Source organism: Pipra filicauda, unplaced genomic scaffold (genome assembly GCF_003945595.2).
Source record: "Pipra filicauda isolate LSUMZ 115617 unplaced genomic scaffold, ASM394559v2 scaffold2_size9829703_pilon, whole genome shotgun sequence".
NCBI lineage: Eukaryota > Metazoa > Chordata > Aves > Passeriformes > Pipridae > Pipra > Pipra filicauda.
In genome coordinates, this window is record NW_024104421.1 from 3,328,624 (window position 1) to 3,353,158 (window position 24,535).

General features: G+C 41.4%; 1 protein-coding gene across 3 annotated transcripts in view; it reads right to left on the minus strand.

Moving 5' to 3' along the window:
* The window catches only part of ADIPOR2 (adiponectin receptor 2), a 44,915-nt gene extending 20,380 nt beyond the window's left edge, over nt 1-24,535 (minus strand). Inside the window, exons 1-3 of one of the 3 annotated variants that reach the window (XM_027726562.2) lie at nt 24,308-24,535; nt 19,286-19,451; nt 2,327-2,562 (exon numbers count right to left, since the gene is read on the minus strand). In XM_027726562.2, the coding sequence (XP_027582363.1) occupies nt 2,327-2,494 (168 nt within the window). In that variant the 5' untranslated portion in view covers nt 2,495-2,562; nt 19,286-19,451; nt 24,308-24,535. Of the gene's footprint in view, nt 1-2,326; nt 2,563-19,285; nt 19,452-23,930; nt 24,042-24,307 lie in introns of those variants that run through there. The other 2 variants (XM_027726563.2, XM_027726567.2) reach the window with 2 other exon arrangements.

Genomic DNA, 24,535 nt, shown 5'->3' on the forward strand with positions numbered 1-24,535 from the left:
AGCCTCTGGAATACCAATGTAGTGGGCACCACTTGAGTCCTTTCATAAGGCTACGTTTAGCTTGAGTGGCTGAGTACTACTGCCATCTAGCCAAGAACAATAACCTTACATTACCGTTATCTAAACATGAACCTCGTCAAAAGCAGAGGAGAATCACGCTTTTGAACTAATTAAGTCATCTCTGCTGAGGCAGTTGCACACAGCCAGAACGGACAGTGGAGCAAAGGAGTGAATCCCAGCTGACAGTTGAGTAACAGCTGTGCTGAGGCTTACACAAGACAGAGGAAGATGTAGAGGGTAATGTTTTTTCCAGATTATTTAGAACACTGCAGAATATCACATAATAAAGGCCATTTGGCAAGATAATATCGGTACTTTTGACAGCAGAGCGTTTTGGGATGATCCATCAGAAGCATCAATTATTCAGCCTTTTGTGATGAAAAATAATTTAAATACATCACACTATTAAAAAAGAAGAAATCACAGAGGACAGGAATGAAAGGCTGAAAAAATATCAAAAAAGCAGGAAGCCATATAAGGCAGAGAAAGTGATGCAGATCAAGACAGAACAGCAAGGTCCAAATGGCAACAACAAATTTCTGTGACAGCATTTCAGAAGACCAGGAAAAAGAAAAGACATCAAACACAAGAAAACTAAGTACTTCTAGTGAGCCAAAACACAAGAAACACATACTTCTGTCATACAAATTAGAGAAAACAAATAAAAAACCCCAAACATAACATATGCTAAGAATGCCTGAAACAGAGAATGAAAGTGTTCAAACCATTTTATTTCCAAAATTTTAAAATCTAACACTTTGACTCATCCGGGTAATTTCTGTTTAGTTAAGCAAAAGTACAGAAAGAATTTAAGACCATAATCAATTATGGGCTTCTACTTTGGGCTATTCCACCTACAGGTAGCACGTAACTCACATTAATCAACCAGGAAAGTCAGAGATGAGAATGAAAACATCCTTCAAAACAGATGATCCTGGACACGGTCAGATAAACGTGTGTTCGAAATACGTGACGGCACAGTTTAACTACTCTTTTTATAACATTACAGAATTCAAATACTGGCCAAGACTTAGCACCTCATACACGTGCTTCACAACCTTCCACAGAATGGAAAAAGACTCTGGGTATTTCCTGTTATCATGATATACTGACAATGTCCTCAAGAAGTGTACAACTTACAGTCCACTGGCTTAGCTTACTAGCCATGATTATCTGTTCTGACTTCTCGTTACAAGAACACTTGAAACTAAATTCTGTAAGAGCTCAAACTCATCAAGTTAAGACAGGCTCATACAGGTTCTCATGTCAGCTGACCCATGACAGTGGTCCATGCACATACTCAGAGTTTGTGGCAAATGCAATTACAGCCACAGCCCAACATACACTAAGTAGCACCGGCATGTTTTTGCTGCTGGCTAAAACCACACAGTTGCTGTGACTGAGCTGATACAGTAAAGTCATTAATCCATGATAAATTTAATAGTGAGCCTGAGATGAATGCCTCTTCCACTTAACTGTGCTGATATCCATCTGAACATATCCTAGGAGAAGCATTAATTACAGTTCTGGAACTCTCTAACCAGAAGGTACTGTAGTCCAGTGCTTGGACATTACCTTTGTGTAACACCTAATTAAGCTGTGGAACACCTTTCCACAGGATGTTGTGGCTGCTCAAATTTACAGAGGCTCCTGCACCAAAAATTTTAAGACACTGACACTGGCTCAGAAAAATCTGTGAGCCACCAACTGCTAAAGACTGGGAGAGTGTTCTAGGGAAGTAACCCAATGTGCTTCCCCACCCTTGTACTCTTCCTTATAAATCTGTTACTGGCTACTGTCCAGAGATAGGATATTGTACACTGTGGATGTTTGGCCTAATCCAGTATGGCCATTCTTCCAACAACAATGCTTGCAAACAGATTTTTCTGTCCTAATCTCCAAAATTATAGCAATTAGTCAAGGTTCTGATTACATTCAGCCAAAGTCAATACATCTTCCCCTTTCACTTGTAATTAACTGAAAGTTCCAGAACAAAAATCTTTTCATATGAGCAGCATCTCAGCAGAGAACAAATCAGCACAAATCCTATTTCTTTGAGGTTGTAAAATTAGTTATGCCCAGTCTTGTCACTCAAGCTCCCATACATTCAACTGAGTATTTCTGGAATCTTCCTGGTATTATTACAACTATTTAGCAGGCATTAAAAGGCTGTAGGCTCACGGTCCACCTTTCTGAGGGTTAAGGAGCACTTATGTCACAACTCACTTTTCCCAGCAAACCTAGCAGGTAATCATATAAAACTTACATTTTCCTGATCAGAAGACAGAGGTGGCTCCTCTAAAAGAAGCCTCTGTTGAGAGCTGTCCTCCTCAAAGGCTGCCTGTGTTGTTGCAGGGTCAGACATGTGTCCTCTTCTGAGCCGTAGACCTGGCTCTGGAGAACCAGCATTATCGAGTTCCGTTAGTTCGTTCATGAGATGCTGGGAGCCTTCTCAAATATTCTCTTTCCTCTTGGTTCAGTTTGGCTGATTACGTGTTGGCTCTGAAAGACAAACGGCTTATATAAGTCGACTGAAGTTTAAAAAGAAGTGTGTAAAAGCTGGCTGGAAGAAGAGCATGCTCAAAAGCTATCAAACAGTTACCACAACTGCTTTTCTATGTGCCAAAACTCCCACGGGATCAATTACACAGATTTCTAAACCGCTGGACAACGAATTCTCATCTTGAGACCACTAACACTTTCATACCCTAACATAAGTTAAACACAACTAGGAAAGATGATAGAAAGTGAGCTTCATAGAACTTTCTTTTAAAAATTTGCAATTCTTTTAGAAATTATTTTTATTTTTACAAAGCTGCAAACACCGAGCTGTTAATACTACTTAGAAATAAACTACTTATCACAAGTCCTCTGTAATTATCAGCTTTTCGCAGGTATGAAGCTCATAGCCAAGCTCAATCATCTGGGCTAGGATTCACCAGAAGTAGGTCGTTAAGTACTGGTACAGCTGCTCAGGTAATAGCAAGCAAGCAGAGCTCATGCAGCAACTAATTTTAGACAGGCTGCAAGGAGGGCAGTAGTACACAGAGCAATTAAGCTTCCCTTGCCTAAATTAACATGCTCACAATCACTGCTGGCAATAGGCTTGTACCTTTACTTGTGCAGTGAATTAGAGCAGACAGATTTAAACACCATTCATTCCATCAGAGCAATGACACACAGGCAATTCCCCCAGAAAACCATAACCCAAGATTTCTACTCACAAAAGTCACTATATTTTAGACTTACAACACTGCAAAAAGGATTCAGGGTAAATTTATCTCAAAATGCTAAAGATGCGATTGTATTTGCAGAAAATTAATGACAACAGTTATTCTGAGCTCTCCTCCAAGGGTTTTATTGGCTACCCCTTTGTCTTGTACATCACTGTATATCTCTTCAGTCAGCCAAGAGATGCCTGCTGGACACTGGTAGCCTTGGGAGGCACAACACCAACGAACTTGGCAATCTGAGTGCCAGAAAGCATCAGAGCAAATTATCAGAATGAAGCCTCAGCTGAGGCTTCAGAATCACTTTGAATGAGAATCTATTCGTTTTGCACTAATCACTTGGTGTCACTCTTATTACTGTAGCATCTAAGTACTCAGATGTGACTAACACATAACATTAGGATAATCCATCTAACAAGTTTTAACTTGCCAGGATGCATAATTAAATTGGAATTTTAGTGCCCAATAAAGATGTTGAAATTTGTTATAATGTAGGAGAGAAAATTAAAAATATAAGATGGGGAATTGATATTGGCAGTCTTATAATAAAATGTCACCTCCAAAAAGCCAATAAACAGTGTATTCTGTCCTTACAGGAACTAATTTCATTTACATATGATCACTGCAAGATAATTCTCAGCTGTGACAAATGGGCTATAGTTAATTTTGCTGCAGCATTTTGCAATATTATATCCCCTCAGCAGCCTGGCAATCCTCAGAGGAGAGAGCTGCTAATGAGCAGGTAACAGACTCTGCAGAGCTAAATGATACCTCAAGTTGTCGAGTTCAGCATGGCACACAGCTTTAATCACCCAAGATGGTGTGCTGACAACACGACAGCAGAGCAGATGGTGTGCCCACCTTCCTGCTACCTTCACTACAGGGTCAGCAACCTCCACCTGAGAAGTAACATCTAAAATGGCCACAGCTGTTTACTTGGTAAACACAAGAGTCACAGGAGAATTAAAATGAGGTTTAACACCATTACACAGGAAGCTCAATGAAGAAGTTGAGCAAGATTTTAAGAGCAAGAAAAAATATTTAGAAAGCCATAGAACTGCTGAAATCTTGATTGGTTTTGTCATATTTCAAGCAGCCAAGTAACAATTCTATTTTTATGCACAAAACATGAAGACAATCACACTGCCATTTGGTAAAACTAATCTAAAAAAGAAAAGAGTATGCAACGACAACTACAGTTTGAAACAACGGGCATCCTAATTTAAAAGGCAACCTATAGGAGACTAATTTCAGTACAGTGCTGGTTTGGCTGGGGTAGAGCTCATTTTCTTCCCAAATGTCCGTTATGTGTGACGGAGCCCTGCTTTCCTGGGGATGGCTGAACACCTGCCTGCCCATGGGAAGCGGTGAGCAAATTCCTTGGTTGGCTTTGCTTGTATCCACTTATTAAACTGTCTTTATCTCAACCCACAGGTTCTCTTTTACTCCTCTGATTCTCTCCCCCATCCCCCTGGGGCAGAGTGAGTGAGTGGCTGCGTGGGGCTTAGTTGCCAGCTGGTCTTAGACCACATCAAGTCCCCTGTACCAATTTGAAGCTGTAGCAAAAACCAAAAAAATGCAAGCAAGCAGAGCAGCTGTTCATAAACAACAGTTAAACACACACATAGGCACACACCCTGATATTCCATACATTTCAAAGAGGTAGTTAGTTGGAACAGCCCTAGTTAGCTTCATGGATTGTGCAATTTTGCATTAGACGTTGAACCGGCAAGTTTTACTAGTTCTTCTTTCTACCAGCTTTAAGCAATACAGTTGCCACTTTGTGCTGTGTTACCAACTATATTGCCTAATAGCCTGTCCTTACATCACCTCTATGACATTGTGAGAGCAATGCCCTGAGACACAGTAACAACCACACAACAGGCTTAACTGCATTTGGCCAAGATGGTTGCGAAAGGTTCTGCTAACACAAGAAGATACAAGAATGCCAAGAGACTTTTAAATCAGGCCTTGAAGATTTACTTCGCTAGCACTTGCTGCCAAGCAATCACTAAGGTTAAAAATAAAAGATGCATTTCACCTCCAGAGAGTCAGACTTGCATTCAGCAGCGGAGCTGAACTTAAGAGCTCTGCAGAAATAAAAGTTGCTGTTTCTTGAAATGACAGTGGAATTGTTCAATGAACTACAACGTTTCCATGTTCTCATTTATGCAGGATCCTCTTAGCACTAAATGTGCTTGCCCTAAAACAGCATGCAAAGGTAAGCAAACTAAGAGATAGTAAAGTATGGTCAGTAGCATCTAGACAGAATTCGATGGCTGAAACATTGTAAAGAGACTTATTGCCCCATTCTCTCTAAGACTGTAGCTTGTGAAAACAAAAACTAGAAAATGGAAAGCTACAGAACACTTGAGATCTTGGAAAATATTGTTTTGTGTTTCACTGAGATTACAAATCTCATATATGAAGTCCTTTAACTTTTTTTTGTAGCATGCAAACTAAAGGTTTCATTAAAATTAGCTGCCATTTAAAGAGGAAGTTGCCATGTACAATTTAAAATCTACTTAATGACTGCATACATAATAAGCATAATATCAGCATCCAGATGAATCAGTGAGTTCCTGATGTGCTTAAAATAAGCTGAGAAAAGCATCTACAGAACTTGGTTTGTTGTGTTTGGGGCTTTTTTTTTAAGGTAGAAAATTTCTAAATGCTAAGTCAGCTTTTAGAAAGGACTTACCAGATAAATACAACCAGAGTTCTAAACACAGCCCATAAACACAAAATGAGGCACTCCCTTATCCGACCCAATATGCTGCTGCCATGCCACCACACCCCCCACAGCAGCCTCAGCTGCTGCCTCCATCCCAGTTCAGCAGCAGTCAGCCCCACAGCGAGGGCAGTCAGGGCCAGTTTGAGGCTGGAGACAGACACCTGCCATCTTTCCAAAAACAGAATCAGAAGGCAATACTATCTCAGCAGTTCACTGCAATTGTGCAATGTCACAGGAGTCAACATCCATAACTGCAGCATATTTAGGACACTGCTTCGCTCCTCTAGATGACAAGGAAAGACACAAACTTAAGCACCAGGGATAATGCTATTATTCTTTGTAAGATATTCCCCAGGATAAGCACTACAGCCCTTCTAACCTCCCAGGATTCACCTGGCACAAGGACTGGTTTACAGTCTAAGCTAAATGATGTCACATGGTAGCAAACAAAAAAAAGCACATTAACAGTGTGTAAGCACATCTAAAAGACCTGTCACTCTCTTTTTAGGATAAAACAGTCCTGGATGGTCAGACTACCTCCCACTACCCCTAAGCAAAGCAATCTCTGCGGTATTCAACTCTTGTCAGTGTGTTCTTTTCTATAAGCGATCCCTTGAAAGGTATTTCATTCTGTCTGTAGCTGGTATTTGGAGGAAGAATGAAAATTGCATCCCCCTACACTCCCCTCTCAGCCGCCTTTCTGAGGGAAACTTTTCTGAACAGGTGGGCAATGGCACTCACTGCAGGCTCCTTCCTTGCCAGTCCTCTTCCAAAGCGTCCATTAAAGCAGCATAAGCAATGTATACACTGGGTGATTCTTCATAAGATCAGCCCATTCTCCCTAATCTGTTATCAAAACAACAAAGGGCCATCGTGAACATTTCAGGCTCTACATTTCTCTCAACGTTCATTAATGCTTAATGAAGGGCTTGAGTGCCTGAAAAATCTTGTAAGAGACACTCTTTCAGTCTACAAACTTTGCCTTGCCCGTGTCCATGTACCATGACAGCCACAGTGGCATCACCAGGTGACTACAACCAGGCCAGTGGAACGGCAAAGGTGACTGAACAGTAGACCACTGATGGGCTCAATCACTTCACCAAAGCCAAAGCTGTTCAGATGAGGCCTTAGTAACAAAACAGGCACAACTCCACTTCCCGAACTGTTAGTACAGCTACAAAATGCAAAGAAAGCACTTCCAGTACAACCCACGGGCAAACTGTTTGTGACAAGAACACGGCTTATATAGGGTGATAGGGAATGTTGTGCCTATGAAACAGTGGATTCTGGCTATCTTGACAAATAAAGTATACTAAGTTAAATGTAGCTTTCTTGGCACATTGTATTTTACTATCTTCTGGTAGGGAGGTTCTGTCACAAGTAGTCCCTCACAAATGGTATAGTAACACCAACAGCATTCAGTAACACCACACAAAAGCTTGACTTAGGTGACAATGGCATCATCTTATCACCCATCTGGCTCCCTTAGTCCCCACCACCGACACTGATGCTCAGCTGTGATCTGCTGGCAAGGTGTTGGATTTTGTGCTTTGGGTTTTCCTGGGGAAGAGGTGGACTTTTTTTGACCACCCTGATTCATACAGGGGAAATCAGGTACACACCAGCACAGGTGTGCAGGTGCACAGGGTGCGTGTAAGGGAAAGAAGAAGAGTGTTACCTACACTCCTGTGTTACACGAGTTAAATTTCACATTGAGTGACACCCACACATGTGGTCCAGCTGACCCGTGGTCACTTGGTACCCGCATGGGGGATCTACTTGTTGGCTGTTTTTTTCATTATGCACACAGCAAAGCAAAGGAGATAAGAAATCCAGACATTTTAAGTAATTCGTGAATTGTCCTATATCAGCAGGCCACAGACAAAAAGTTAACAAAACATTAATACTGAAAGATTCAAGAATATAACTTGAAATAAAGGATCTCTTTTCTTTTCTTTTTTTTTTTACTTAGAGTCTTAAACAGTTGAGCTGTCTTTTTCAATTTAGGAGTTAAACATCCACAGTTAACATTCCAAATATTCTCTAAAACTACAGTCAAAAACAAAGCAAACAAGGGTATGTATGAAAGGGAGGAGGAGGAAAACCTCACAGAAGACCTTGTTTTCTGTACGCTGAAGGAAAAGTATGAATCAGGCTGTAAAAATTCTTTGGAGGTCATCTTTAACAATGAGGAACAATGAGGAAGTAATCCAGCACCTCTTTTCTCGATGTAATTTCCCTAGATAAAGAGGCATCTACAAAACAAAGCTTAGGCTCCCGCAGAGGGTCAGTGGCCAAAAAGCTGTCTTTGTAACTTGTAAACTGTCACTGGACGTTTCAGCCTAAGCTATTTCACAGCAGGCTGCAGAGGCAAACAATCAAGCACATTCTGATGCATTTGGGTCCAAAGAAAGGGAACAAGCCGGCAGCCTGCCTACATTAGCAAAACGCTTCCATTTCAGAGGATCCCATTACATTGTTACAACATTTGTCCAATTTGTACCGCAAATTGGCCCCCAGTTTTGCAACTGGGTTAAGTGTTATGTAAGAGGTTGGCCCACCCCCAGTGCACAATGTCCGGTTGTTACAGACTGCATAACCGCTGTAAATTAGTTTTAGTCTTTAATAAACCAAAACCAAGAGAACTGTCACAAAAGCAATACAAAACTAAAAACAGAAGTTCAAATCCTTTTCACATCACATTCCACAAATATCCACAGACCAGACCTGGAAAACTTGCTTTTTCTTAATTTTTCAATAAACAGCTCAGTTTCTCCAAGTGAGGAACGTTCCATCTTTTGCCCTTTTATGATTTTATTTCTATGGCAGGCTACTCGCACCATGCTACTTCACGGTTGCCAACAACAAAAAGATGCAGCTCTTTTTTGTTAGTAACACTTTGGATCACAGACTGTCTAAAAGTGAAAGACTGAAATTAAACATCACTTTCCTCTTAAGTGAAAATTTAGAATACATCCTTTTAGTTACTGCCTCAAGGACATCCAATTCACAAAACGCTGCGTGAAGATGAAGAAACCTAAGTATTTGGTGCAGGCAGTGAAACCCAGAGCTAGACCACTAAACTGAGGCTACATTCATTTAGCCCCTCTACCCAGAGGATCTTTGCATGGGAATGTAAAGGACATCAAGATAGCGATTCAGAGAGCAAACATTCCTCCACCCTGGCAGGTACAACACTCTCCTCCTATAAAGGCCAAGTCTGAATCTGTAAAAACTGAACCAAGATCTTTTATAACTCAAGAAAGCGCTCCAAGGCCTGGAGCAACCCTACAAAAACAAACACAACCACTGTGCTTTTAAAACCAGAAGAGAAATACACGCGTTTCAGGCCGCAAACTTCAAGTAGCAAATCATTCCGACAGTTGCCTGCAGCGCTTCTTACCGGCCTGCTCGGACACCTCTTTCCTTGGATGCTGCCACCCTGCAGATTTTAAGGGCTGGCTGGTGCCAAGAGGGGGCAGCCCCACTCTCCCCTGTTTGGGCAGTAAAGAGTCCCACTTCTCACGGCTGCCCCTCCACCCAGAGGCACTCTGATGTTTGTCACAACCCATTTCCAGGTGACAGTCTGGAAACACATTAACCCAGGGAGGAGAATAAGATCGTCATTTGCCATGAAAGACGCAAATACTATCAAACAAGCAAACTCAAGCACTGTGGACATGGAGGATGTGACAAAGGGCAGCACCTCACCCCCAAAATTTTAACTCCGCGTATTTTATAGGCAGAATTTTCCTAACCTGCTAAAAACTGACAGTTATCTGTTGGGCCTGGCCTTTAATTGTTATATATGTACACACCATGGCCTTTATTATGACTTGTTGACCAGCTGCAGGCCACATCTGGCATAGCAAACCAGGCACCTTACCAAGATTACTAATTTTAATAGAGCAGAGAGGACCTCAGAGGCCTGGTTGCAAAAAGCTGTCACTCCTCCCAGTTTTTGGACACCTACTCTCTAGTTTTACTGATAATCTTGCTAAATTTTATTCCTGAGACTGTGAGCTTGCTCATCAGTGTCTCATTTTGTGGCTGACAGGTTTGGTGTACAAAATGTTTGCATTCCCATATTTGTAAAAAATAAGAACAAAGCAAAGTTACTACTTTACTTACCCTCAGCAATGACATTTTTTCAGCTGAAAACAGCATATATCCCCCTCCTCGAAAGCCACAATGCTGCTTTGCCACAAGTCAGACAACTAAAAATTTGGTACTTTTCTGTAGCAAAAATGCCACAACAACATTGTAGAAATAACCAACATCCACATCATAGAATTGTATCAGTCTAAGACCAAAAAAGTGATGCGTCATCTTTCAGATTCTTTTTTACCCACCAAAACTCAAGCAAAAGAGGCAGATCCACCACAATTAGACTGCATCAAATTTATGTCAGTCAGAAGCAAATTCAGTCAAACGGCTGAAGTTCTACATAAAACCAGGTAAAGCTACTTATTAATTACTTAACTTCCTTAATGCAATAGCCAGAGAATAATTTGGGGTTTAAAAGATAAATATTGTTGAGAGTTAAGAAAAGCTGAAGTGAACTTTTAGTCTCCTTTACCATTTAGTGCCACTCTCATATAAGCATGCTTCCTGGTAACGTTGTTTGAAATCATCTCAAATTCTGAAACAAGACCTAGTATCGGACATTGGTATCATTATACATCACTGATGAGCTTCAAAAGTAGAAATGTTAAGTTAATCTTTTACTTTCTACTGTCCCACAACTAAGTAGAGATGGCAAAAGACCCACAGTCTACTTATGAGAGTAACGCTAAAATTTCAAGAACCAAAATTATCATCAATACACATGCAAGCCCTTTAAGCAGGGATGTAGCTTAAACTCAAAACACACCTACAGGCTTGAAACAGTTTAAGACCATAAACTTGGTTCGTGTTAATTTACATGTTAGATGTTTTGCATGACTTAATATCCCTTATTGATTGCATTCTTCCTCCTAGAGGGAAGAAGAAGAAATGGGTAAAATCAACATCATACTCCTCCAAACAAACAACTCCCAAGGCTGACAACCTCCCATTATCCTCTCCAGCAGTCCAAAGCTGCTGACTTAAAGACCCAAAGCAGCAATGGAAGGGTGAAAGTAACCCCACCTGAAGGGCAGGAACCAAAAAGTCTGTGCGTTACAATATTAGCTGCGCTTGGCAACATTTTCCTGTATGTAAGTACTCTGACTGCAATGATTCTCTTAAGAATCATTAGTTTAGACTTAACTGGTAAAGAAAAATTGAGTCAGACTGTTAGGATTTCTATTATACTAACAATAAAGTCTTGGCTTTACTTACTCACACGTTACTTTCATAAACAGACACATGTACAAAGGGTACTCCCTCTTTGCCCATACACAAGAATGTAACAGCATGCCTGGAGTATTCCATTCCTTCTCCTATTTTTCAACTCTGAAGAGCATTGTTGTCTTTAAAGTGTTAGAGGAAAATCACAATATAATAACAAGCTCTGAAACAGCCCCAAGAAAAGCAACTAAATGAGCTGCCTGAACCGGCAATATTCGCTCCCTTAAGAGGGAACTCTCTGTGCTGGGGTGACCTGGTCACTGTTGTTTTGTACCAAAGGGCCTTTCACACACCTTTATACAATCCTACAACAGCACTTAAACACAAACATGGAGCTAAGCAGTCACTGTCTGCATTTTCTGTTTTGCAGAAAGAAGCTCTAGACATCACAGAAGAGATACCATTTCTTTAAGAAACCCTGAAAACAGGAAGGAAACATGGCCAAGCTGATAAGCATTCGATCTTAAGAGTAGGAAGGGTAGGAATTTCAGCTGATTTCCTGGACAAGGGCCCAGACAGGAGGAACAGGAGCAGAAAGCAAGAACTGGGTCAGCAAACTACTGAATAGTTATTTGTCCTAGTTTTCAAATACTCACTGAAAGTACTCTTACCGTAACACAACTGCATCTGTAAGGAGTGTTAATACATGTAAAACTACTCCGGCAAACTATTCTGGAAAGAAGAAAAAATACCTTATGCTGACACAACATTTACTGTCAATGGAATTAGCAAATAAAGGATCTCATTCTAGTATAAGTTTGTACTCATTCTGTAAGAAAAATAAGCTATCTAATGTAATTTTGATGCAAAGACAAATTATTGTATCCATGGCTGTGACCGAGATGCAACACAGCTCTTCAGATTCATCTGATGTGCACAGACAGAAAACGCAGGCCAAGCTTCTCAACAGAGACAAAGTGCTACATGTAGAAGCCAACCACTAATTTGTATGCCAAAGATGTACTTGGAAACCCAGATGAGAACTCTAGACAGGGGATCAGTTCTAAACAGAGCATAAACACTGCCTTATCCACTGGTAAAACCCCCAGGTACACTATTAGGAAAAGCATGAAAGGTTCTTCCAGTATTGACAGCACAGTAGAGGCAGACGTGATTTTGGGGGAAAAAAGCAGACAATGTCAGGTTGTAAGTCATAACAAAAATCAATAATCAGTGTTGTGAATTTAGTAGGTAAGAAAAAGCAGAAGTAAAACTTTGAAGGACAACCAACTTGCCCAGATAACCAGGCAAGTCCTGGCCTGAGTAGATAAGCAAGCGACTGTAGCTAAGGAAACAAGCAAGAAGTGAACAAGTCCTGCATTTATGAAATACAAAATCTGAAATCTATTTTTATCATGTGCTAGTCAATCTGTAAGAGTTCAGAAGCCTTACATCCCATTTCACACGTCTACTAAATTATTTGAGAGAGGGTTTCCTTTGTGATAGCAAAGAAAGTTTGATGTAAACCCAGGGTCGATCACTCAAAATTGCAGTTAAGATTTCAACACAGCACAAGGTTTCCTCATCTTCAAGTCTACAACAGCAGCACCACCCCAAACAACAACAAGAAAAAGTGAAGATACCAACCAGTGACCATCAACCAAGGTAAGGTCACAGAGTTAGCAGATGGCAAACTCACACATGAAAAGGACTTGGTTTTGATAAAGCAAACGAGCAAACCTTGGAACTTCTTGCTACAGGATGAGGATTCACAGGGAAAGTGGACAAATGCACAGGATAAATTCATCAAATCATGTTAAGCACATGAAGTCACCTCTAGCTCTAGAAGACCCTGAATAACATCTAGCATATACAGCTTGCACATTCATGCTTAGAAGCTATTTTCTTCCTTAGGGAATGGACATCCTTACTAAAATCCTTAGAGTTCTCTCTGAGGAAGGACAGCAAAAAAACCCCAAAACCCAAACAGGAAGGAAGTCAAATTATTACAAAGCAGAAAACTAAAAACTGCACAGAAGAAAGGATGAGGGTTGAAACAGAAAGTTTCCCAGGGACACCAGGCAAAGCACCCCACCAACACCAGTAACTCCCCAAAGGCATCCCACAAGCCAGCAGGCACTACCCTGAGATGCTCCAGCCAGCGACTTACATAAGAGGACAAGGGGACAAAAAAACCCTACGGCTGCCAAGTTTCCTCCTCCCCTGAATGGTCAGCTTGCCTGAGACTGGTAGGTGGTCCTGCAGCTTGGCCAGGCTTCAGACTCAAAGGTTATAAATAGAAAGGTCAGGGACAAAGCAGAGTCAAAGCCTCAGTAAAAAGGTGCTGCAACCTGGCCAGTTGGCATATGCATGTCAGGATTTCATTCTGCAGCAAGGGGGACACGTCAAGTGAACCCTGCCATGAACAGGCCCATAGCACAACTCTCACTACCCCCCAACTCAGCACCAGTGACACACAGAATCTGCTGGGCACAAGCAAACCAGAGCTTCCTGGTCTCTCTACTTCAGGTAGGTCTTGTCACTGTGCATGGGTGAGACACAGGGGCAAGAAAACTGAGCAAGTGGAGCCCAGAAACATGAAGCTGTTTCTGGAGCAGGGCTTGGAGGCACACTGGGCAGATATCACACAGTGCATCACACACAAGGGGGTGGTCAAAGAGCCTCGGGGGGCAGAAGCTTAAGCAGCAACTCCACAATAAAGGCAGAATCCTGAGCCGGAGGGATTTCTAGTTTGACTGGTTTATGTTATAGCTGTTCTGTAATTTCAAGTTTCAGTGAAGTTACCTTGCCTTTTTCCAGAGACTCAAGGAAATCAAAACACTCAGCGTGCCCCAAATTTTTTCTTATGTATAGATTAGATAAAATCTGTTTACTACTATGATTTTTAATTTCTTCATGGATGGTGTTTAAACTGTCATAGAGCAGTTTGATGTCACTGATTTTCACTGACAAAAGTCAGAACAGTAAGAGCAAAGATTTAAAGAAAAACTGGGAAAAAAACCCCTAAACAAACAAAAAAACCCCATACACAAAATAAACCAAACTCACAAACCTGAAAAAACCCCCGCATAAAAAAACATCCCAAAAGCCAGTCTTACCAATTACTTTATGCACTGCTACAGTTTCCCTCCTGAAGGGGAAAAGAATGACTTGTTTAAATCCTGTCTCTCTGGTTTATATTCTCCTGCACATAACCAGCCCTCACCTGAACTATGAACTCCAATTTGGAAGCCAAGCTCGTCACACTGTCACGTCATTTCACAACTGTACAAATTTCTTGTAAGTCTCAGTACTGAGAAACACCACAGAGCAGTTAAACAAACAGATCTTGTACCTTCCCCATGGAGTAACAGCAGTTATTTTAACCACTAAAATAATATTCCCAAAAAACCACCAAGTATTCCTAACACTAATTTGTAACTGCTCTCTGATAAACAGCTGTGCTACCTGTGAGGAAGCACAGAGCAATTTCTCTCATCTCAATTTTGTCACTGGTTCTTGATGTTTGTATTCAAGCTTGGGAAGCTTACATCTTTCCTAAAAGAAAGATGTGTAATCAACATGAAAGCTGTTTCTCCAAGTAAACTTAAAATTAGATAATAAATTTATGCAGAGAGGGAACAAAACTCCTTAGAGTATGTGTCCTATACAGCAACTTGTAAACATCTACAGGGGATGACAAAATGCACGCATTCCATTTAAACTAGAATCCTTCCATTTTTATAGGCTGGCTCATCAAGACAACAACCTTGACTTAAATAAAACTCCACATAGTTACAGCTAAATTGCACAAAGATGCATCAGTACAAAATCTAACACAGCAGGAAATTTTTCAACCGTCTCGGATATCATCCTCTATAAATGTTCAACATAACTCCAGATACCATATCTTATCCAAACCCTCTGCCAAACAAATCTCTGCCTCGGTACTTGTTAAAGCTGATTTATTACTGTCAAATACATTAATCTGCACGTTAATCTGCCTCAGGTCACTTAAAGTTAGTGAAAAGGGACCCTTGTCAAGCCACATAAAATGTTGCTTTTGGTCCACATGGGAGTTTGAAATCAGAGCTTGGGAGAGATCCTCTATGACATAAATTTTACAGCATGAAAACAGCAAGGAATGCAGAAGACTTTTCCTGTAATCCATTGCCATTTTCTCTGCTTCACTTCATAGCGTGCTGTTAAAGCCTAAAAATGTCACTAAATGAAGGCTGTGTTTATCTTGGGATCCTGTGTCACTGGAGTTGTAAAGCACACAGCACTAGCATGACAGCTTCAAACTGGCATTCACTGCACTCCAGTGGAGGAGGAAAGGCTTGTACGTTATACAACCTACTTAATCCATACTGCAAGTAGTACACAAGGCAGAAAATCTGGCTCAAACAACACACATACTACATTATGCACAGTAAGTGCTGCTAATACTTCTACACGAAGTGTTATTCCCAACAGTTTAAAACCTCCCAGTTGTACGGCTTCCTTATTCAACATTTCCAACACAAAGCAGAACTGGTTTTCACTAACAGACCACTTGCTTCCTAATATAACCAATTCCCTAGACAACTTACCAGATGATCCAAGATTTTCAGGACAACCAAATCAAAAGTTCAAAGACGAATAAAGGCAGTTGGACAATCACTGAAGAGAAGCAGTTTTAACAAACACATCCTGCATTTTTGCTTAGCAACTGGATCACCATCAGCAGAATATGCTGGTACAGCTCTATTACCTCTGTCACATCCCCTGAAGCAGCAGTCTCCAATGGAAGCAGCAGTAATGAGCATATCCTCCACCTTTCCTTTTTATGTTTGCCTGGTAATTAATTTTAAGTGCCAGTAATTCTCAATTGCTCCATCATTAGTGTGACTAAATGTCATTCTACGACAGGAATTATGCAACTATGCTTTGGTCAACCTCAAATACCACCACTGTTACCTGTGACTTTGAATGTTGTAACAAATAATATGCTTATAAACTGTTCATTTATTACAAAGACATTACTTCGATTACTGCCCAATTCACGAGTTCCTTTGGCTTGAAATGAGAAAGCATTCAAATTATCTGTTACTTCAAAACAGGATCTCCAAGAAGGAAGCATCAAGTTTCAAGGGAGTTTTAATGTCTACATAGGATGAATTCTCTCAAAATGTAGAAAGATTTCAGGTGGTGGTACAAGAACTACTGGACGCATCATACTTACTGTTAGAAGAACAGGAATGTGGAATTGTACCTTTTCAAGGATGACCTTAGTCTACAGAAAACACTCATGTGAGTCTTGCAAGCATATAAGCCCTCAGGCACTTACATAATAATGAACTATTGAAACAGAGCCAAGACATGAGTTTTCAGAGGAAAACAGTCATGGGTTCTGTAATCACGCTTTGTTTCTCACAATGACTTTACTGTGATGTGTAACAAGGGGCTGTTTGATCCGGTTAACCAACGCAGAAAAAGTCAGCTGGAAAGGGCTTACACGGAGGAACGAAAAACTAGCGTCCTTCTGAGAACATCTTGTACCACCTTCCCAAGAGCATCTTAAAACTCTGCTGCTCCAAACCCAAAGCGGGCCCTGGTTACCCACAGCCATGCAGAGCTGGACTGTTACATCCACCTGGACCTTATCCGAGTCTTTGAGATTTTTTTTTTTGGTACAATCTCCCTTTCCCTACACTGACCCCAGTACTGGAGCCCTTCCAAATCAGTTGACACAACTGGCACTTCCAACAGCGTCACGCGCCAGTTTGATGTTTGGGACAGAAGCATTTATGCAACGAAACTTGGTCAAGCTTCTCTTGCTTCTATCAAGGATAAGCTTCACTTGAAACCGAGTTTTCCTTCAAGGCAGAATACAGGCAACATCCCACCTTTGAACTCCAGAGCATGGGTTTAAGGCCAAATTAAAGAGTTTTACAGACACAGCAGCTAAAAACAATACACATCTCCAATTATTTTAGCAACAAGTCACTTCCTACTGAATGAAACATTGGATTTTTGTAACCCAGAAAGTTTTAACATTTTATTACTGATGTTCTTTCTTTACAGTCCTAGGTGGTATCAGAATGCCAGATCACCTATGAAAAATCCTAACAGAAAGAAAAGGAGGCTTTTGCAAATTACACTCTCTGTTTCTGGGGGATGATCTAAAATGAGAATAAATAAACACACCACCAAAAACTATTTCTTTATATCCTTCACAGGAGTAAAACGAATAATTCATACTTACCAGGTATATATATTTATATTTAAATAATATAGTATTTCCATTTAAATTCAGTATCCATCTTCCATACCAAAAACGTATTTGAAAATTGCCCCTTGAGAAATATCTTACAAATCAAGTCTAAGCTACCTAGCAACTTCCTTTGCTGCATTAGTGAAGCTCACAAAAGGAAAAGGAATTTTATCACACACCTATTATTGAACTATTTCTGTAACGCTGCAGAATTCATATAGTTGCCAATTATTAAAATGTCACAGAGCAGGAAGTCAAAGAGCAGTTGCACTTAACCATGGACATTAAGATAACCGTGACAGAAGCCTTTTTCAGCATCCTCCTTTTAGCTTGGAATACATAAAGGTCAGAAAACTACTAAGTAAAGCTTTTGTTGACTTTGTTGTGCTTTTCTCAACTCTCAGAACACTCACCTCAGAAAATAACCCATTTTGTTCCCTGCTGAAGGTACAGCAGGCAGAAAGCCAGTAGCTGGCACTTTGTCACATAGATAGTTTAATAAAAATTATGAATAGGCTCTTACTTTTATTTCTACAGTCATGTTCCATTAAAACAAAAAATTATTTGCCTAAAGGATTAATATTGAGAAGAGTAGAATATCACTGTTACCAGCCTTGCAATGCCATATGCTATTCTACACAGACACAAATAATTGCTTTAACTATCACAATTTGCAAAGCACACTGTTCTTCATGGGCAAATTGGTTGTGTCATCCCATAACATCAAAATGTACCAGATTCCACCACCACTAACTTATCCCCACAGCACTAGTATTTCTTTAAGTAATACGTGCCCACAAATTCCACCAGTCACAGAGACCAAGATATAAATTAAAACATTAGGAAAGAAAACAGAAAAAGTAAATCCTTCAGTTTACGCCAGGGAATGGCAACCACTAAATCCCAGGAGCAGCCCACCAGGAAATGCCATGCAGGGTTCTCCATAACAAATGCACACCTAAGCTGTCAGCTGAGAGATGCCAAAATGCATGTTCAATGGCTCTTCATCCCAAGTCCTACTAGCCATCCTCTTCCTTGTTCCAAATGCTAAAATCCCTTTCCTTGCAGCTAAAATCTTGCCAGTACTCTCAGGATTGAGAGCACAGTCAGTCTCAGCTACACTTATCTTTGCACTGCTTTTTAAAACAGCTCCCAATGCAGACTGGGAGATATGGATATATTTCTAGTACAATCAGGAGTTAAAGATTAACTTTAGGAATTTTACCACCAGCTAAAGGAATTTTACCATTCAGATTTAATCTAAGAACCCAGAGTTGGTATTTGCTCTCAGAAGGCAGCTTTTACTGCCTCAATTCAATTATTCCATTTTCATCACAAGTTCTGCATTTAATAAAAACTCAGAAACAATGTACAGACAGTGTGATCTTGAAGTCCTTATCATGGTTACAGTTCCCAAATCCTGCTATCACCCACCAAGTAGTTCTCACAAGAAACCAAGGGAGCACAAATAAGGGTCTTTAACAAAGTCTAAAGAAAATGTTTCATACAGCAAGAAGGCCCATGGCTTGTTCCCTCCAGAACAGCCTGTTTATTCAAATATCCATAAGCACTCAGTTTACTAAAACACACTTGAGACAGCACTTTGAGAAAAATCAAACTTGACAAGCCAAAAACATCCATCAGTAAGGAGCTAAAGCGGGAACCTTGCCAGAATGCTGTCATTAAAGCAGAGAAAAGCCCACTAAAGGTTCCTACCACTAAAAGGACCCTTACCTAAAAGCTGTAGAACGGCTTAACACATCCAGTGATGATCTCCTAAGGAAATCTGTGGCGCATAAAGTGTCATCCTCTAGACCTAAACAGAGCAGCACAATTGATCTTGTCTTCAAATCAGGAATGGTAGTCTCTGCAATCCTCTAAGCAGATGGAACCATGCACACTAGGGAAAAGAGCATTTAATTTGGTTGAGAAGGAGGAAAATTGGATGAACAGATATGAGAAATGGTTTTGGTGTACTTAAGGTAAGGCAGCCTAGTTGCACCTTGTCTTTGAATACATGCAGATGATAATAGAAAAGCTTAAAATTGGAAAAACAACCATTCGCTTTAGCAGACAGCTAGACTTTGACAGGACCCATTCAAAGGCAAGCAACATTTATGACATCTATATCTAATATAGTTTGGTTTTCAGCATTGCATGAGAAACATGAACGTTAACTGCTTTGAGATAAAATACTCCCAGACAGAAGAGAACAAAATAGGGCAAAAAAGGGAAGTAGCCTTTCCTGTAGCAGGTCTCAACAGAAGTGTGCAATGTACTTAGACGTGCTGGCAGAACACTGCAATACCCATTGTAAGCATTCAGACTTGACTTTCAACCCATTCAGCAAGTAAATTGTCTACTCTCTTGCCTACTGCTGTCTAAAGGTACCTCAGAGCCAATGATTACAGCTCTGCCTGTTCCAACTCTTTCTTCCTGTAAATAGTGCCTGACTATTTTCTCTTCTCACAAGGGCTTAATTAGTCCTGTTCACAGAGCGCTACAGCAGCTGGCACATCCCAGCATTTTCACAGCTATTGAAATCCATCTGAACCGTGCAGCAGATTTTTCTACGCTGACAATTACGTGTCCTGGGAACCTTGTATCTGCCTATGCATTTGAAGGCACCTTTATGCAATCAATTTAACCACAAGGCAGCCCTGAGAAGTCCAAAAACATTCACTGTCACACATACACAGTTCACAGAAGTCCAAAGAATCCTGCCTGGTCAGAAAAAGAGACCCTTTCCTCCACTAACAGAGCAGCAGAGATCTGCAACTCCAGAATACAAGAGTAATCACGGCTATGTGCAACAACAAATAAAACTGCCATCAAGATATCATTAAACTAAAAAAAAGAAACCAAACAAAACCTGGACAGTAATTTTTTTCCTACTGTGATCACATCATAACTCAGACAGATACCACTGAACAAAAAACAGTGAAATACAAAGGTATTTCCATGAGGTCCTGAAAATTCCAAAGAGGTTATAATTGAAAATCATGTTAAATCAGAATGCAAAATGGAATTAAACATGTAATATTTGCTCTCCAAATTTCTAAGCACCTTAATTTTGCCAACTCACTTCAAGTTCTCTGCTACTTCTCAAATCAAGCAGCAGCAGAAGCTGTGGCACCTCCTTTCCTGAGATAGGCTGTCTGCTTATCACCACACCAGCTACCACATCCCAGCATGGTGAACAGTCCTCTGTAAACAGAAAGTCTGTCACCATGTCCTGAAAGGAAACCTTGAGGTCCACCTTCAAAGTGGACTAAGATAAAGATTATATTTTTATGTCAAACCACTGCGACAAACTTTCCAGAAAATCACTGGGCAAGTTAAACTGCTGTTCAGTTTTACAGTTACATGATAGAAGTCTGAATCTCTCACTGTCACACAGAAGGCAGGAGGTCATTCACTTCACAGTTCTGCAACAGGAACTAAATGAAAACAACTCACCTCCTGCTTCTTACTAGTTTACATACTGATCTGCAGCATCCTACTTCAAAAATAAAATGTTCCAGTAGTAGGAGCATATTCAAATAAACAAATGAAAGTTAAAAAATGTTTTCAGAAGCAGTTTTCTGAAGAATCAGAACTAGTATCTTATTTTTCTCCATATTCTGAATTTTTGAAAACCAGCTTCTTTGTTGAACTTGTCTTGACAAACGTATTGCTTTAAATAGCAGCGGCAGGCAGTCACCACATTAAGCACAACCCACTGAAATACAATGTCTTATATGTCAATACAAAGGAAACAGCATTTAAAACAAGTTCTATCACAAAACAATACAATTTAAATTAATAGTCTTCCCCCTAAACACTGTCCCAAATATTTTTCCATAATCGCTACCATTATCTTTTCAAATCTACCAACACCGTCTGTCAGAAAAATTCACTGAATGACTCAGACACAGACACTTTCAAATCATAAATACTCAAAACTGCTATTTCCATTTCAGAACTACCTCTATTCAAGGATTTGAATTGCTGATGGCATCCTAATAATCCAATGATCTCCTGAAGTTTCCTTATCAAGATTTTCCTCATGCACAAACAGCATCTCCACTGACGAAAGCGGGCCTTGTTGCTTTGCACAGTGTCTTGGACAATGTGGTTATGCAACCAGAAACCTGTAAAACTTGCAAAATTTTTAGTGCCTAATATTGAGTATCTTTCGTACATGAATGCTTGACACAGCTCCTTGAACATGCAACTGAAGACATGAGATAGCAGAGAGCCAAGCATTAAAATCACTGGCATTACATGCCCTGCCAATTCCCATTAATTTTCCTTCATGACAAATCAGCAGAAACGCTTGCCTAGAGCAAGCAGAGGCTTTTCAAACCCCAGCCCTTTAATCCTGTATCCAGGAGTCAGGCTCCAAGTCTGAATCTCACCCACGTTGCCAAAATCACTGCTCACTAGCCACTTTAGCAAACTAGTGGTAATGTCACCAGTCCAACGGCACTAATACAACTCCATCGGTGCAAAGACTGGGGTTGTGGGGGGGGGTCAGGGAAATACCTCTGTTTGTGTCTGGCTCTCTTGAAGACCTGATACAATTTAACCTCATATACCCAACACATTTTGTATTTATGTCTGAGAATACACATACAATACATGAGAATCTGCTGAAGGAATTTTCACCATGAAAGCTTTTGTTTAAGAAGTATGCCAAAAATACGCTCTTGCCCTTCACACCAGATTACGTTTTCATATCTGATTTACACTCAGAAAGCATCATTTTGAAAACCTGGACTGAGCTAGGATGCAGCTTTTAACTCCTCCATCACTAACTCGGATTCAGTTTTCCACGTTAGTAACTATTCTGCATGGTTTTCACTGCAAAGCTGCCAACAACCTTATTCACAGCCATATTTATTTGTAAGCTCAGGCAAGGGAATCATTTCCGTATTTTATCAACTAATATTACACTTCCCACACAACAATGAACTTCTTTTAAGTTGCCTGCTAACACATACTCATAGCCTTCGTACTGGATTAAGTGCCACGGGACAGATGAAGTTTACACATAATAATGCAAGAACCACAGCATAAAATCTTCATAACTGGAGCTGGCTTGTACCCCTATGGGAAAAGGAAAAACAAACTCAAAACACAATCACTTCCTTTCTCATATAAATAATATTAGCTCATAGCCAAAGATAACAAGGAAAACAGGCTGGGTTTTATGACCGTGCTGCATCCATAATTTCATGACACAACAACCTACTTCTGTCGATCACAAACATATTTTCCTCTGTTACAGCAGCTGCCACCGAATTTGTAGCAGTCTCACTAAGGTTCTGCAGAAAACAAGCACCTCGACACTGAACTACTACGAAAAAGGCCTCTGAAAGCAGAGGATTTTTACCACAGTGCTGAGAAAGAGGGCTGTGCAGTGCACAGCTCTTCACCGACTTCCAGAACAGATCTGTGAAGACCACAGCCAGGATGGAACCAGAAATTTAATACTGTCCGGCACTGACTACAGCAAGGGAGTGAAAACAAGAGTTTAAATTACACTTTAAAGGTCTCAAGTCTTGAAAACCAGATTATACCAAGAAGGGTTTGCCCAGAGGGCCTGGCCAGTTTAGTAAAACCTGGTCCATTTTAAAAAAAATACGCAACATGGTTGTGATACACAAGACAATTCAACCGCCTGAAGAACTTCAATGCTGCACAAAGAACAGAAAGTGCCCTTAAACAAGGAGTAATATCTAAAAGCTTTTCTGCTATGTAACAGGTGCATGATAGTTTACATTCACAAGGTGACAAAGTCTGTACGTCAAAAAAAGTTATAATTTAATATTAACGTTTTTCTCAAAACAATTGCCCACACAACTACTAAAGCCACGAAATCAACTGACTTGTAAGGCTAAAACAGACACAAAAAGAAACACTGCTGCAAAAGCCCAGTAAGAACAACAGCTGTCATATCTTCTTTGTCTTCTGGGCGATTACCATATGTTTAAACGTCTTTGTTGTTCAACCTAAGCAAGCAAGAGATGAATGTCTGATTCTCTCAGGGAAAAAAAAAAAATTACAAAAATAAAAACCAACTTTTTAAAAAGTTTATTCCGCTGCCACTTGAGAATATCCGAATTGTGGTTACCCAAACAACGTGAGAATATCCAAACTGCGGTACAGAATATTTGCATTATCTACTGTTGGTAGTTCAAGGGTTTATACACACATTCACTTGAAAACACTGAGAGACAGAGACTGCTCTGCTTGCACAATAAGGCTCCCATATTGTGCAAGCGGAGGCGTTATTATTTTTATTGTCTCTGTAAAAGATTTCAGGAGCAGCAGCAGACCTCCCTGCCCTGGCGAGCAACAAGTGCACGGAAGACTATAAACAAGACCCACTTACGGTGCTCTTGACCCACTTAACAGCGCTCCCCTGGCCCAAAGCCTCCTCCAGCCGGCAATTCCCGAGCTCTCCTCCGTGCCCCGAGCGAACTCCCCGCCCGCGGGCTCCGCTCGCTCCCGCCCCGCACACCCGCCCGCAGGGCCCAGACACGGCCGGGCCAGGGCAGCGCCGCCGCCGCCCTCCCGCGGCCCCCCCGCCCCGCCGGGCAGCGCCGGGACCCCGCAGCGCTGCCCCCACACCGCGGGGGTCCCCCCGCCGCCCCCCGACCGGGTGCTCGCCCCGGCGGCGACCCCCGGCCCCGCGGGCGGCCGGGCCGGGCCCGCGCAGCCCCCGCGGCGCGGAGCGGGGGCCGCGGCTCCCCCTGCGCTCGCTCTCACCTGCCCACGGCCGGCGGAGCTGCTGCCGCCGCCCCCGTCCCGCGGCCGCCGCTGCCGCCGCCGCCCGCCCGGCCCGGCCGCCGCCTCCCCCGGCCCTACGGCGTCACCATCGCACGAGGCCGCCGCCGCCAATGCGGGAGGCGCCGCCGCGGCTGCGCGCCCGGGGCCGGAAGGACGCGGAGAGAGCCCGGCCCGGGCCTGGAAGGGAGGGAAGGGAAGGGAGGGATG